The sequence below is a fragment of the Convolutriloba macropyga genome, chromosome 12 (assembly GCF_964194025.1).
Source record: "Convolutriloba macropyga chromosome 12, txConMacr16.3, whole genome shotgun sequence".
In the NCBI taxonomy this organism is placed as follows: domain Eukaryota; kingdom Metazoa; phylum Xenacoelomorpha; order Acoela; family Convolutidae; genus Convolutriloba; species Convolutriloba macropyga.
In genome coordinates, this window is record NC_134479.1 from 11,198,355 (window position 1) to 11,215,034 (window position 16,680).

Consider the following 16,680-nt stretch of genomic DNA (forward strand, 5'->3'; position numbering starts at 1 on the left):
AAGTCTTTTTTTTAAAAAAAAAGCTGTTGAATGGAAAATGTCCGTAGTTTGAACAAGAATAACTTATTCATAAATAGCGGATAAGTCAGGTGCATTTTGTTTTGTTACAGGATAAACCGCAACAGGGCTCACACCCACCAGTTATAGGATCCAACTCTAACGCATCAAAATTGTCATCAGATAGCACAAACTCAAATTCCACAACCACAAATAGAGAAGATCTTCATTCGGCTGCTTCGTCAGCGTCTCAAAACTCACATCAAGGGTTAATAGTCGACACGAATATCCGCGACAGCGATCCTTCGTCGGCCAATCAGAAACCTCAGAGCAAAACAGGACGGTTCACTTCTATCCGAGTATCACCCAGGCAATTAAAAGACCAAAAGGATCAATAACCAAATAATTACAGTGAGAACTGAAGAAAAACGATCTATTCTGTTCCCCCTCACCCCCACCATCACCCTCCCCCAGCTTAGTGGTCATACAACTTTTGCACCCCTAGGCGCACGGCTATTTTTTTCAACTTTGTAATGTGCATTTTAATAACTTTGTAATAACACATTTTGTTATTAAAAAACTGGAGGTCGAAACAGAATAGATCCGAAAAACTATCTGGAAGTTTCTGTAATTGCACAAATGAGAATTTGTGAATGAGCATCTATTTTGCAATCTTTACGTCAAATATTCTATTTTAATCGTTTTTAGTTGTCTTATGTATTATTAACGTTTACTTGGACCAAAATATTCAGTAATTTATTTTTCTAACGCATTTTGTAATCGTTATTTGTAACGCATTTTGCTCACATTAGTTAGGTTGCAACTGCGTTCAAATCGATCTTTCTCGAGCGTTTTCCGGTCAGATTGGTTTGGATTTTCAGTGTTATTAACTGTTCTCAAAATTAGCAGCAATTATTTGAGTCCTGTTCAATATTGGGCTGCTGAACTCGCATGAAATTGCACTTGCGTAGAGGGTTGAATCATTTTCGTCAAGTTGTTGAATCATTAAATCGTCTGACAGCTAATTTAATCGGATTTAAGTTTATTTCAGTCCGTTACAAAATATTTACTCCGTTATCTATCAGAGATTTGAATCCTAAGTGTTAGCTATGTCAGTCTATTATCTATCACAGATAGGCTGATTGTTTATCAGATCATGACAAACTTATCTCACTAAGTTTTGTACATAAACTTATCTTTGGTCGGAAAAAATGATATTGAGCGTGTGATGGCATTGCCAAAATCTTCAACAATATCCTTCCCCAGCTTCTCATGCGGCTACTGTTGGGGGTCTTTTTTTAACTTCGTCGAACAAATTTGATGAGATGTACAATATATTGCCCCCTTTTCGACATCATTTTGAATTCTGTAGCTTAGTTCCATTCTGCTCAGTGCTTTTAATCTGCACTTGCTTAGCAAATCAATCTGAAAAGAACGGTCTCTATCGAAAAAGCGAAATCTAAAATAAAAACAGGATATACCCTTAAAGCCCAGTTTTTGCTGGTATTTCAAGCAGGTCTTAATTAACAGTTCCAATGATTTTTTAAATGATACTATTCCCTGTATCCTCTCGATAACGAACAGGGTGTGCCTAACTGCGAAATCCTATTCATAAAGCGCAGACTTTTGATATTTTTGTAAAACTAATTTTTTTTTGCTTTCTCAATCCCATAGGGGGCCCTGGAAATCAATTAAGACTACATTTGTGTAATCTTCTGTGCATGTTTGAAGTGCTTTGGCTGAATAGATCTATGACTGAAAATTTGGACAGTTTTTCTGTCTATTTGAAAAAAAAATGTCCGAATAGACAGAAAAGTTGGACAGTTTTTATTGGTTTCGGATGAAAGATAGGTACAACTAACTCAACCTAAACCGTTTGCGTTCATAGCAGTCATTTCGATTATTTTGACACTTAATTTTCATAAAATTTGCTTTTTAGTCCTGCTTTTTTTTGTTGTAGCCTTATTGTTTAGTCTAAAAAGCAAAAATTTTCCTTGGCTGCATTCGAACAATGTTGTGGTAACGTGTACTTGTTCTAGGTTTATGCGGAGTCATTTTTTTCTGCTGTGTTGTTGTTTTTTAGTGATTCTTAATAAAACATTAAAGAAATTTTGTAATGGTTTTTTTGATTTTTCTTGTTCGTTTGCTTTTATAGGGTCATGGACTTTGTTTAATGTCGTGAGTTCGCAGTTGATCTAAAATGTTATATGGCAGTTCATTAATTAAACCCATTTTTCGGATTCTGTTCAGGGCTTTTCCTGCTATGTGTTTTGTTTCGTCGTCTGACGTCCTTTTTAATTGCTCTCAAACGAAGTTTGTAGCAATTATATTAGTCCTGTCGGTCTTTTTTTTTATGCGATTTTTCGCTTGACCAAATTTTCGTCTGACGCTTTTGACTTTTCGTCCTCAAAAACGGGATAAACAGGTAGCGCCCAGCGGGCATTAAGTGCTCTTAGAGCCTTTTAGCTCTGTTTCAGCTCAAACAGTTTTGGAGTCTTATACTTATGGTGTGAACAGCGGTTCTTAGAGGTTAAAGACCCCCCCCACTGCTGACCCCCCCACTATTGCCCCCCCACCGCCCTGTTGCCCCCCCCCACCCGACTGTCGCCACCCCCATCGGCACCCCCGTGCACCCTCCCCCACCCGTGGCTAGCTACTGACGAACAACCGCTAGCTAAAAACGCAAATTTATACTAATTTTCACAATTTTTTTCAAGATTTTTGAAAATTTTTGTCAGTTTTTTAAGTTTTTTCAGCCCTAGGTGTCAAGGAACCCACTTTAGGATTTGATAATAGGTTATTGAATAGTTTCTAGTGGTAATAGAATAGTTTCAACATTTCAACACTGCGAATTTTTTGCATTTTTTTGATAAATTTTGCAAATTTTTTCAATGTTTTTGAAAGTTTTTGTCGTTTTTTAGGTTTATCCAGCCTCAAGAGCCAAGGAACTTCCTCGAGGGTTTAATAATAGGTTACTATGTAGTTTCTAGAAGTAATGGAATCATTTTCCAGATTTAAACATCACGAATTTTAGCATTTTTTTGACAAAAGTTGCTATATTTTTAAAAATTTTTTGACATATTTTTTCATTATTCAAGATTTTTCAGCCTCAGGGTTCAGACAACCTCCTGAAGGGTTTGATAATACGTTGCTGCATAGTTTCCAGTGGTAATAGAATGTTTTTCAACATTTGAACATCACGATTTTTAGCAATTGTTGGATAAAACTTGATTTTTTTTTTCAAATTTTTCAAAATTTGTCATTATCTAAGTTCTTCCAGCCCCAAGAAACCTCCTATAGGCTTTGATAATAGGTTACTGAACAATTTTTATTGCGATAGAATAGTTTTGAACTTTTTAATATCACAAAGTTTGTCGATTTTTTAATAAAACTTATGATTTTTTCAATTTTTTTTTTGAAATTTTTGTCATTTTATTTGCAGTTTTTGAGTCCTTTTTTGAGTTTAACGATTAATACTGGCCAACGAAGCTTTTTAAGTCTTGCAGATGGGTTACATGACAAAAATCCAGAGGCAAAAAATGTTCTTTGAACATTTTCGTCACTGTGAAATGTGGAAAGTTTTCTTCTGATTTTTGCACTTTCAGTTTTTTATATGATTTAGTTACTAACAAGGCTAGAATCTCATGGAAAAAATTTCTAGCTCTCTCTCTTTCTCTGTGTGTGTGTGTTGGTTGGCGTTTCTTTCCTTCTCTTTCTCGCTCATGTTTTACCTCGCACTCTCTCTCTGTCTCTCCTTAACTCTTTTGTTGACTTCAGCGGCTCTTATGTGGCGTGATAATATCGTCTATTACCCTAGCCTCACGCCTCTTCAATCAAGCGAAAGCTAACCTCACTAAACAGTGGCTAGGTGCTGAAAACCGCCCGCCGGTCGTTTGAGAGCAATTCGCCCGACGTTAGTCGGTTATGTTTTCTTTTTTTATTTGTTCACAGAGCAAAGCTGAAAAAGTACAAATTTTCTGAATGACTTCTCACTAATAACTTTTTATGTTAACACCATCTTCGTCTGAATGCAAATATTGCCTTCCACTGTACGTTTGCATAGTTCTTAACTAAAAACTCCAATTAATTACTCTCGATCCCAGGTTTTAGCAATTACACTAGTCCTGTTGGACTTTTTTGGAAATATTTGTACTATCGATCTCGTTTCAGATTTTTTTGTATCGCGATATTTTTGTTATTTTTTAACGAGAAACAGAAGAAACCGTTCGATGACAGCGAAGTTGCTGAGCAGTTCTGTAAGAGCCTGAAGCCTTAAGTACGCGACTCACAGGAAATGCTGAGTAGTTATTTTAACTCATGATGTGAAGGACCTGTATTGGGGGACCCCCCCCGCTCCTCCAATTTCCTTGCCACTTTTTCTACCCTGGACCACAAACAATGAAGATGAGCTCACTTAACTCAAACTCGCGAGTTGTTTGAGAGCAATTCGCCCGATGCTAGTCAGTTGTGTTATGTTGTATCAGGTAGGACTAAAAATGGTAAAATGCAAATAAGATTTGGGCGCTAAATGTCTTGTTTGAAAAATCAGAATTAAGCTATTAGGGCAATTTTTATTGCACCTGAATGTTACCTGCAAGTAATCACTGCTGATGATAGATCAAAAAGATCAAACCTCTTTTAAGGAACATCTTAGGTAACAAACGCTGAGGTTTTTTCCGAATATCCTCGCCATTTTTCTGATTTGTTCTGAAAATTGGTAAAATTATTTTCAATTAATTTGTCTCTGAATGCTCAAAAATTGCTATTTTCAATAAGCGCGTTTTCAATGGAAATTCCCAGAAATCAGTGTTTTGTGATAATAGCTCAATAACTGCTCATTTTGTACATTTTCAGCCTAATATCAGCAAAAATTACGGGTTTTAATATTCCACTGCCCAAAAATCGTCTAATAAGTTTTCAGTACTGTAGAACGATCTTGTTCAACGTGTTTGAGTCAAAGGTCAGTTTGTTAAACACTGCTAGTTTTGGGCCGATCTGACCCGGTTGTAATCTGTATTGGTCTCACGGGCCCGCTGACAGTTTTGGGCGAATTTATTGAGGGTAAAGTTGGCGAGTTTGAGCTGTTGTTGTGATCTCCAGAATTTGCCGCCGCAGAGTTAATGCTGCCGGCTTTTGTTTTTGTTTGTTGATTGTTGCTTGTGTTGTTATTTCCTGTCCATTTGTAAATATTGCTGGTTGGGTTTGCAGTATTCGCCCGATTACCCGCGGCCGAGGTGGGGTTCGAACCGCCGCCTGCCGTTGCAGCCGAATTGCGTTTCAGTGTTCCGGCTGGTGAGGCCGAGTTTTCATAGGGTCGACCGTTCATGCTCTGAAAAAGCAACTTTCTTTTAAAAAAATCAGTTAAGTGAAATTGAAACAAGAGTAATTGATTCTCCAAATGTAACCCTACATTAAGTCATTCGAAATACACGTAAAAAGTCAAAAGTTGAACCGCTTATTGTTCTTGTTGAGGTTTTTTATACGACAAATATACGGCGATAAAAAAATCGTACCCAACTTTGCTGTCTGGAATATTTTTTTATTCTAACCTGCATTTTGTTCCCGTGTGCTTCATTTTCTGCCCCTCCCCCGTTGTTGGAAAACTCTTTAGTCTGTGCCCTAAACAGTCGAGGCTGAGTCACCCTCTTCAGAATCCCCACTGGCTTGAATGTTTGGTCGAAAGCGGGAACAGCTCCCACTCCAGCATTGTTGTTGTTATTGTTGTTTATTGCACTTGCACCGCGACCTATTAACAACAATTGTGAATGAGAAGTAACTAAAGATGTAATTCCCCTGTGAGAAAAGTGAGGAAAAAGATTTCGCCGTTATTCCTCATAAGGAAATAGTTTTTCTTGGCAGGAAAATATATTCATACGAATCCTGTGATCAATTTTTGTGTTATTACAATAGTCAGTGATCTTACCGTAATTTGGTTTGAAGGATTTCTCTAGATCCATTTTCTCATTCCCCTTAATATGCTTTTAGTCACAGGATTTTGAAGATCAATTTGATTGAGGTGTCAAGCTTTGCTTTTCTAGATTCAGTAATTTCAGTTTAAGAAAAATTTGCACCTTGGTTACAGGTTATGTTAAACCTGAAGCATTAGTTTACCATATTTTTAGCGTAAGTAAACTGTGTTATTGAAAATATTCTGAAAGTTTGTCTAGTGTTTCATTTTAATTCAGCTTTTTAGTGTACATTGCAAAGGGATTTTTTGCAACATCTGATTGTAATAGCAAACGTGTTTTTCCGGCACCAATTTGTGGGAGATGAACTATATGCTTAACTCTGTTTTATCTAATTTGGCCGATCGACATTTTTATTGCAATGAGTTGTGAGTGGCGTCTTAAGGAAGTCAGTCAAGCGTAGGATATGTAATAAAATTAAGTTTTTCAAAATTAGTTTTTGACGAGGAGTTATCGGGATTTGAATTTTTAATTAACTAGTAATTTTCACTATTTTTGTTCACTTCCTGTTAATTTTTGCAGAACTGTTTCTTTTTGCAAAAATAAACTAATATGTGCTCAAATAATAATAAATTTTATCGCTTTAATCTTTATACTTTAGCTTTATTGCGACAAGAAAGAGTGGTTGAATCCGTTTGTTTGATAATTTTGGAATTGATTTTTAATTTTCAACTGAATTTTCAACACATTTTTCTGATAGTTTTTCTTTTCCGTAAAAACAGGCACTAAAGAAGATTTTTCAGCTAAAACTACTAATAATCTCAAAAATCATTGCCCTGAAACGTGCTCAGACAATTTTCGTACAATAATTTGAGGACTAATTCGATTTTTTTTTACCATATAGAGGGGAAAACAATAAAAATGAGCTTCTAAATTGAACATTGGTTGCTTTCTGAAAACTATCTGGGACAACAAAAAGCGCAATTTTTCTATTAGATCAATCAAAAGCGCAAGAGTTCTATTAGATAAAATAGGAGTTTCTCAAAATAATTAGTTCAGGATGTAAATACACGCGATTCAAGAAGCATGTTTTATGTTTTTAGCGCAAATTTGTTATATGTTGTGGTATATTAGTACATTTTCAGTTTGGGTCTATTGTTTGGTGTAGCTAAATTGGTTAATTTTATGTTTAATTTAATTTAGTTCATTTCATCTACCTTTATTTTGTTCATTCATTTAGTTCTAGTTTTGAATATCGAATCTTGTGTTTTCATACTTGTAAATTTGTTTACATCCTGTGCATGATCTTTTGTCTGTTCACATTGTCTCGTGATTGTAAGTTGCCGCATTTAGAAATGTAATCTTATGAACAAATTGTTAATCAGTTTTGTTAATTTTATCAAAATTCATTCTCTTCATTTTCGCAATTCAAATTAGTTGACTCTCTCTTGAACTAGAATCTGATCCGCCAAAGTCTTAATTTAGACGTGTAAAAAGTTTAGAATATTTCGCTAAGCGAAATACCCTATAAATAATTTGCCTACGCCAAATCTGCCTAAATTCTGTATCCAGAATATTCAATCCACAAGCAGCAAATAATAGCGTTGACTCGCACCACGAAATAACCACTAAATAGCCGCTGTAGAATAAGCTAATCGGCGCCGCGAATCAGCTCATTCCTACAGATTGTAAATCTGTACAACATGGCGCAGTCAGCTCGCGAATCTAGAAAAACACCGGTCTTGATAGAGCCATTTTAGGAACGACCAACTTCAGACCCTCCAATCAGATGGGAGAAATGGAGAATTCAAGTAAAACTAGCGATTCTCGCTCGAGAGAATATCACTATAGACACACTGCTACAACCCAAGCCAACGACAGTCCGATTGCCAGTGGAACCGAAGTACGAGATGCCAATTGAAGATACATTTGAAGAAGCGGAGAGAGAGCGTCGAATTAGAAACAATCAGTTGAAGTTGCAATGGGAACTAAAATGTCAAAAGATAACAGAAGCGGGAATACTATGCGGGGAACCTCCATGGAATTTGTGCGACCAAAAATGCGTATCTCTGTTGTACCTAAGTATTGGTACTGAAGGAAGACGTCTATTGACACAAAAATTTCCACACGATAATGTTTACGATTTGACTACCCTCAAACTCTGGGAAATGATGGAGATAGCATTTATCCGCCCAAGAAATATCACAATTGATCGATACGTGTTCTTCTCTCGGAAGCAGAAGAAGGGTGAAACTGTAGATTAATTCTACAGCATCTTGAAAGAATTGGCTGAAAATTGCGACTTTGAAAGCCGTGAAGAAGCAATAATCAGGGACATTTTCATCACGAACATGTTGGATGATGACATTCAGCGGGAGCTTCTACGGGATACAGTTGAACCGGAGAGGGCACTCAACATTGCAGTCAACATGGAAATGGGTAATCAGAATCAGCAGAGAATTTCATCTAATAACGGTGCAACTGGTTGTGCAGTGAACGCAATACAACAATTCAATCGATTTCGCGGCGCGAGTGTACGTGGAAATCAATCAAGTAGAGCAGTCGCCAACCGCGCATCCGTTGGACAATGTCGTGGTTGTGGTCAAATTTGGACACCAACACATCGTCAGGTTTGCCCTGTAATGGGTAAGAAATGTAATCACTGTGGTTTGCAAAACCATTTTGCTAAGGTATGTCGACGAAGACGTAACAATACAAGAAATACTCAACAAACCAGTCGCATTAACACTGTAGAAACTGCTGAAACATCTAATCAAAATTCTAGTCAGGAAAATTAGAACGTCAATTTTATCAATTATAATGAACAAATCAACTCAGACTATGATTCTTCGGATGATAATTACGTTGCAACAGACGAAAATATTAGTTCACCATATTTAGCACTGAAAAATTTGTCATTAACGATTGGAAACACAAACTGTTATTTACTTCTCGACTCCGGTAGTGGTTGTACCATTATTAATATGTCACTTGCAAGAGAAATAATGGTCAATTGTGCGCAATCACAATGGTCGGAGAAAAAACCATTGGAATTGAAGTCTTTTTCTAACGATATTGTTCAACCTCCCGGCACTTTAAAAACGCCGGTAAAATGTAATGATTGGAACATTCAGAAAGCAAAAATAACAGTCGTAGCCGATGGGTTTCGACCAATATTACGACGAGATCTTTTTGATCAGTTAGGCATCACAATATCTCAGAAGCCTTGTCCGAAAACAGAGGTTAATAACATAGATCAACCTTGTGCAATAAAGAGATCACTTGCAAAGCAGTTTCCCGATTTGATATCCCGAATTAGAAAATCAAAAAATCATACGGTCAATTCAAAATTCCACAAAAATTATCGAGTAATACATCAGAAAGGAAGAAAAGTGCCAATACATCTTCAATCGAAAGTGAAATTTGAATTAGAAAAACTATTAAACGAAGGACATATAGAAAAATTAAACAACTTTTCTGATCAATTTTTCATATCTCCGATTGTCATTACGGTAAAAAAAGGACCGATCAATCAAAATAGCACTTGATTCAAAAATTCTAAATAAAGCTATTCATAAAAACAACTATCAAATGCCCAATATAGATTCGCTAATTCAAACAATTTCGCAAACACTGTCAACGGCGCCGCAGGAGACTGCTTATTTTACGACTCTTGATTTGCAGTACGGTTATAGTCAACTTAATTTACACAGTGATACGGCCCGCCATTGTAACTTTAATTTTGTTAGCGGAGATATGACTGGCACATATCGAATTAAAACAGGATTTTACGGTTTAACGGATATGCCAGCTGAAATCCAAAAAGCTATTGATTGTACCCTTGCAGGTTTGGAAAATACTTTATGTTTCTTGGATGATATCTTGATCGTAATCAGAGGTGGAATCGATAAACATCTGGATTTGGTACGAAAATAAATACCCAATAAAACTAGATCAAGAAAACTTACGCATAAATCTTGCAAAATGTCATTTCGCAAAAGAAACGATTGAATGGCTCGGACATAATATTACACAATCAGGTGTAACTCCACTTTCAAGTAAAACGGATGCAATTGGAAAATTATCAACACCTACTAATCTTAAAAAACTTCGATCGTTTATGGGTTCAATACACCATTTAGGAAAATTTATTCCAAATTTGTCACAATTATGTTACCCCCTTCGACCTTTGCTTAAGAAAAATTCAAAATTTCTTTAGACGGAAGAGCATGAAAAACAGTTCTCCCTAATAAAAGAACAAATTACGGAAACCTGTCGTACTTTACTATTTTGCTGTGGTGATTCGCGGTGCGAGTATGCAGACGGAATGTTTATGAGCTATTCGCGGAGCGAGATCTACTTTTACTTTTGTTTCGCTTACTTGCGGAGCGGGAGAACAAGAGACAGTTTTGCAAACTGAATTGAGTTGCATAAATTAAGAAGAATGAATTTAACAAATTGGAGCCACTGGGGCACAACGTGAATACGTGATCAGACATGTCTGATCACGAAACGGGAAACTATCAGACAGTGGAATGAAATCATATGATAAACAAATTGAACAAAGTTAGTGAAGGTGAAAGTAAGATGAATGTAATTGAACTAATTTAAAGACATCAAATAAATTTTACTGCAACAATTAAATAAATGAATAAATATATCACCAGGTACCACATACCCTTCACAGCAAGAAGAAAAATTGTAATATACAATTTTTCAGATATAATTAATAATAATAATATTTACAAATTAATACAAGGTCCCCGGTTAGATAGATAATATCAATATATTTGCTGGTTATCATAACTAAAAATACGATGATTAATACAATATAAAATGTCTTTTCAGTTTTCGAGTTTTACAAGGTCCAATCTTTATTTTCAAAATCTTGTTCCTCTGCATCAAGAGCAGTCATTGTTCTAGCCAATGTCGGGGTGTCCGTCTCTAGCAAAGGTATATTTCGTACCGCGGGAGGCGAGACAGAACCAATCTGGGGTGACACGTTTTGCTCTTCGGTTTGGGTTTCCAAGATTTGTTGCACCGATTCGACAACTGTGACAGGTGGTGCAAAATTTTTGACATCACCCGCTCGTCGGGGTTGTTTAGGTGGTGGTAGGATGTCTGATGTTGGAGGTGATGTTTCGAAACCATAATATGACGGGCTTCGCCTATTACGGTCTGATGATCGTGTTGAAGATGCTGTTGCGGGTGGATTGGTAGGCGCATTTGTAGTCGGTTCGCTGATCGCGAGTGGAGGTTGTGGGTTTCGGATCGCGGCGAAATTTGGCAATTTTGGAACTCGCCCCGCATCGCGCGTGAAATGTTTGAACGTTGTGAAGAGACTCCGCTGCCCGGCTCTCTTCCTGTGTTTCATTTTTTTAATCACCCTTTTGCTTCCGGGTGAACTCTTTAATGTGGCTGTGGATCAGCTCTCCGACAACTTTCTCCCCAGAACGTGGCCCGCGTCTGTCAGCATATACTTTTAATGGAGTCTGTCTCTCCTGTTGGGTGCCGAATTTGGCAATATCGCTACTGCGGACGGTAACAATTTGTTTGCCCGGCTCCTTGATGGTCGATGTGGTCGGGCTTACTTTGAGGATGTGCGACCCCGGGGCGAGAACCTCATAAAGACCTTCTAGTTTCTTCTTGGATCGCTTTTTGCCGTGAATTTTGTGAGCCAAGTTTAACTCTACCGATCGTTCTTTAGGGGAATGGGGCGGATTGCTTTTGTTTTGAGGAATCTGGATTCGCCATCCGTGCTTGCCCTCTCTCTTGCGCTTGCTTCCGTTGTGACGCGTGTCATGCCCTTTTCGACTTCAATATCGCTTCGGTAGCCACTTATCCATTTGTCATCGGGCAATATTTCCTCCGGCATCACTGTTTCTTCGTCTAAGTAGTGATTTATGATACCCTTATACGACAAATTCATCAAATTCGGTTTAGTTGCAATCACGCTTAGCGGGGTATTAGGTTTTCTCCCAAAATGTGCTTCGAAGGGCGAGATCTTTGTTGTTCCTTGTTTACATATTCGCAATTGGTGAATGATTATCTTTAATGCATGCTTTACATGAAAGGCGTGTGCAGCTAATTTCTCTTATTTGATACATGCGAGTCTATTCTTAATTGTTTGAATTAACCGTTCCACCAACCCAATAGCACGGTGATCATTTACAGGCGCTTCAATAATTTCAATGTTGTTTTTATTACAAAAAGTCTTTACTTGATGTCCAATTAAACATTTAGCTTGGTCTAAACGGATAGATCTTGGAATTCCGTGAGTTTCGATGTACATGTCCAAAAATTTTAGAACATTTGGTCCATTAGCTTTTTCGTAGATATATGCAGTTGGATAATTAGAAAAACGGTCAGTTGCTGCCAAAAAATATACTTCATTGTTCTTTTCATCAAAAATTGGTCCCCCAAAATCGATTTGAATTTCCTGATTAGGTTCAACACATGGTATATGAGGAGTAAATTGCTTAGCGGGAATAACGGATTTTAGATTCTTACTAATTACTGTGCACCGTTTGCACTCAGTGGCCTTGACTAATAGCTCCCGATGCATGTAAGGCCACCAGCAATGTGTTGCCATACAAATCATGCCCCATGTACCCGGATGGCTGGCATGAATATCATCTGTGAGTGCTTCGCGGAGCACGTTGGGGATAGCTACCTTCTCATCTATACATACGCACCCGGAGCGCACGTGAAGGTCCCTCCAGTACGAATGTATGTACGGATTGATGGCTTTTAGTCGGGCTTCGTTATTTGTCAGTATGCAATCCCTGACTTCTTTTAAGACGGCATCTTTGCTAGTTAGAGAAGCGATGAGTGTTTTATTGAATATCTTTAATACTATATAGTCAAACGCGGGGACGTGCGGGCTCGGCGTTAACGGGGTACTAGCATTAGAAGAATGGGTTGGGGATGTTGGGGTTATGTTGTGTGCCATGCTTGTTGCCGGCGGAGTACTAATGTTTTGCGGGCGTTGATTTGCTGTGCGGGGTGTAGATGTTGAATTAGATCGCGTACTCGCGGTGCGCGTGACGTTGTCACTGGTTGAGGGTTGATCCGCTGCTCGGGATGTATCGTTGATTCGTACTCTGGTTATTCTTTTCTTTGACGGCATACTGTTGGCTATTAAATTGATGTCTTTAATTATGGATGATGATTTAGTTAAGTTTTTGAGATTAGTAGGATGCGACTGAATTCTAGATAGACAAGGGGCAAAAAGCACTGATTTTAATTCTGGGTGGTGACTTTTGGAGTTATTTTCGGAATGTGATTCGATTGGCGGGATTTGTAATTGAGTAATTTGATACTTGCGCTGCGCGTATGTCACTTTATTCCTAATTTGGATTAATTGTTTGTTATTACTGGTATTTTGCAGAGCGAGATGAGTGTTAAGTGGATTTTGAGACGCGAGTGGTGCATATTTTAAATTGTTTAATTGGTAAATACTATTTGAGGCATGATTTCGCGGAGCGAGTGAATGACTAAATACATGTTCGCATACTTGCATAGCGCGTGTGCTAATTGAATTTATTGAGTTATTAAGAGACTCAAATTTAGGTGTGATTTGGTTTGCGGAATTATATGTTTCAATTTGAGGTGTGTTTTGCGGGTCGAGTGTGTGATTTTTTAGTAACTGGTGTAAATGTGATGCGGGGTGTTCAATTTTTAATTCTAATGTGTTAATTGATTTCGAGATTAGTTTCAACTTTGTGACTATAAATTCTTCATCATATGTGGAGACCTTTTTAGCTTTTTGAGATGGATTGCGGGAAATATAATCTACCAAACCCATTTTTTCCCCAGGAAGGTGTTCAATATCAAATTGAAAAGGGAGAAGGCGATCTACCCATCGGGTTAATCTACTGTTGTAGGATTTTTTAGATCTGTGTTCTTTCATAATTGAGAGAAGTGCTCTGTGATCAGTAATTACTTTAAATTGTTTTCCATACAGATAATTTTTGAAATATTCTGTTGACCAGACTACACCCAAAAGTTCAAGTTCGTTTACGCTATAGCGTTCCTCGCATGAGTTTAAAAATCGAGACGCGAACGCAATTGGTTTCCACCCATCTACAGATAATTGTTCGAGTGCCGCACCAAGACCTGACCGAGATGCGTCACATTTCACACGTGTTTCGAGTTGCGGGTTGTAGTGACTATTAGCAGTAGCGTTCGCTATGCGAGTTTTTATTTCTTGGAAACAATTTTCATGTTCAGTCGTCCAAATGAATTTTGAGGACTTTCTCAGTAGCGGACGAAGGGGATGGCTTATTTGGGCTAAATTTGGGATAAATTTCCCAATATAATGAACGGATCCCAAAAATGAACGGAGTTTCTTTAATGTTTTCGGTGCATCAAGAGCCAAAATTGCCGCAGTCTTAGATTCGAGAGGCGAGATACCCTCTTGTGATATATGATACCCAAGCCAGTCAATTTCTAGTTTTCCAAAGTGACATTTAGGTAAATTTATCCTAAGGTTTTCATCATCTAAACGTTGTAGGCACTTCATGACATAATTTTTTGTGATTATTCAAAGACCCTTTGCTAACAATTAAAATATCATCCAGAAAGCAATATGTATTTTCCAAGCCAATTAAAGTATAATTCATAGCTTTTTGAAATTCTGCTGGTATATCTGTAAGTCCGTAAAATCCTGTTTGAAATCTATACGTGCCAGTCATATCACCACTAATTATATTAAAATTGCAATGATTAGCTGTATTAACATCCAAATTCAATTGACTGTATGCATATTTCAAATCGATCGTAGAAAAGTAAGTTGTGTTTTGCGACGCGGGAGCGCTTATCTGTTCAGAAATTTATTCAATGAGCGTATCAATATTCGGCATTTGATATTTGTTCTTGTGGATGGCTTTATTTAAAACTTTTGAATCCAATGCAAGCTTTATCGTTTGGTCTTTTTTAAGTCACTACAATAGGTGAAATGAAATAATTATCTGTGCAGCTCGACAGTTTTATAATGTGTTTTTCGGCTAATAATTTTCGAAGTTCTGTTAACTTTGTCTTGGAGATTGATAGGAATTCGTCTACCTTTTTGGTGTCTAGCTCGGAAATTCTTGTAAAACTTAGATTTTGCTACATGACTTTTTGATCGTCCGATGGGTGATACCAAACCAGGGAATTTTGTGGCTATTTGCTCTTTAAATTCCGAGGATGCAATGTTATTGACATAATTACCTTTTTGAAGTGTAGATTGTGTTACTGCAAGTCCAAGTTGGTCGAACAAATCACGACCTATTAAGGACTTTAAGCCGTCAGCAACAACGGTGAAGGTTGCTGTGTCGCATACCCATCCTTTGCTTGTGATCGGAGCTTGGATTTTTCCCAGTACCTGTATTGGCTCGTTAGAGAAATTTCGTAGTTGTGCTGGTGACGATTCGTGGATCCAGAAAGCGCGGGGGCTGTTCTGTACTACTTGCGACGCGAGTGAAAGGTGCATTATACTGCATGCACTCCCGGAGTCCACGAGCAGAGTTGTATTAACGTTTCCAATCTTGAGTGGCATATTGAGGGGTTCAACTTTCTCTACTGCGGATTCAATCATGGCAACTGTGTTGTCCTCTTCGCCGCTGCTGTAATCAGATTCATAGAGTTTTGGCGGTTGAACAAAGTTTACTGAGTCCTCTGGATGTGGATCTTCTTCCACTACCCGAACCATCTTTTTCTTGGGATCTTGTGGTTTTGTGTTGATGGTCCTTTGTTGCTTGCGGCAGACTTTCGCAAAGTGATTTAGCAATCCGCAATTGTTGCACGTCTTTCCTTTTGCGATGATTTGGGAGCCAAACTCCGCCACAGTTGGAACAATAGAGTGTTGATATATTATTCTGTTTTGCAACATTGTTATTGTTGTTCTGCCAATACGGTCTTCGTGGATTGTTGCTGAATTGGACGGCATTTACGTTCGCCGGGACAACAATTTTGTTATGCTGTTGAATTTGGTGTTGATTTCGCATTCCGAGTTCCATGTTGATTGCTAATTCCAATGCCTGACGTGGTTCCACAGTTTGTTTTAGTAGCTCTTTTTGAATCTCGGGGTCGATTAGGTTTGTGATGAACACATCGCGTATCGAGTTTCTTCTTTGTTCTCAAAGTCGCAGTTTTCCGCCAGTTCTTTTAATTTACCGTAGAGGTGTTCAACAGTTTCCCCCCTGAGTTGTTTTGTGATCAGAAAGACGTGTCTATCGAATGTTATGTTACGCGGGCGGATGAGTGCTTCTTCTACGATTTTCCAGAAATCAAGAGTTGATAGTGTATCTATCATAATATGCGGGTTCTTACAATTTAAGATACGGCGTCCCTCTATTCCAATACTCAAGTAGAGAAGGGATACTGATTTTCGGTCCGCCAACGACCACGGTTTGTCACCACACATTATGCCTATCTCGATGAGTCGTTGGCATTTGTTTTGCCAATTCATCTTTTGTTGCGCGTTGCGCGCGTTCCTTTCCCTCTCTGATTGTGCAGATGCACCCACAATAGTCTCTTCATAAATGGGTTCCAAGGGTAGCTCCACCATTTCAGGCTTTGGGCCGAGTAGCGTGTCCAAAATGATATTCTGTTTGGCTAAGAGTGCTAATTTGTATTGAACTCTCCACTTCTCCCAGCGAAGTGGTGGGTCCGGTGTCGGTTTGTCCCAGAAAGGGTCGATTCCAAGAGGTGTTCTTTTCGTTGCTGACTGCGCCATGTCGTACTTTACTATTTTGCTGTGGTGATTCGCGGTGCGAGTATGCAGACGGAATGT

The 16,680-nt window shown here is 38.1% G+C and overlaps 2 protein-coding genes across 2 annotated transcripts in view; one reads left to right on the forward strand and one right to left on the reverse strand.

The window, feature by feature from the left end:
• The window catches only part of LOC142351077 (chloride channel protein 2-like), an 80,917-nt gene extending 80,148 nt beyond the window's left edge, over nt 1-769 (forward strand). The window contains exon 14 of the mRNA XM_075403164.1: nt 111-769. Within this exon, the coding sequence (XP_075259279.1) occupies nt 111-395 (285 nt within the window). The 3' untranslated portion in view covers nt 396-769. The remainder of the gene's footprint in view (nt 1-110) is intronic.
• Nucleotides 770-4,715: 3,946 nt separating this feature from the next.
• Nucleotides 4,716-16,680, reverse strand: part of LOC142351165 (uncharacterized) — a 102,773-nt gene continuing 90,808 nt past the window's right edge. The window contains exons 14-15 of the mRNA XM_075403280.1: nt 5,547-5,743; nt 4,716-5,326 (exon numbers count right to left, since the gene is read on the reverse strand). Of these exons, the coding sequence (XP_075259395.1) occupies nt 4,967-5,326; nt 5,547-5,743 (557 nt within the window). The 3' untranslated portion in view covers nt 4,716-4,966. The remainder of the gene's footprint in view (nt 5,327-5,546; nt 5,744-16,680) is intronic.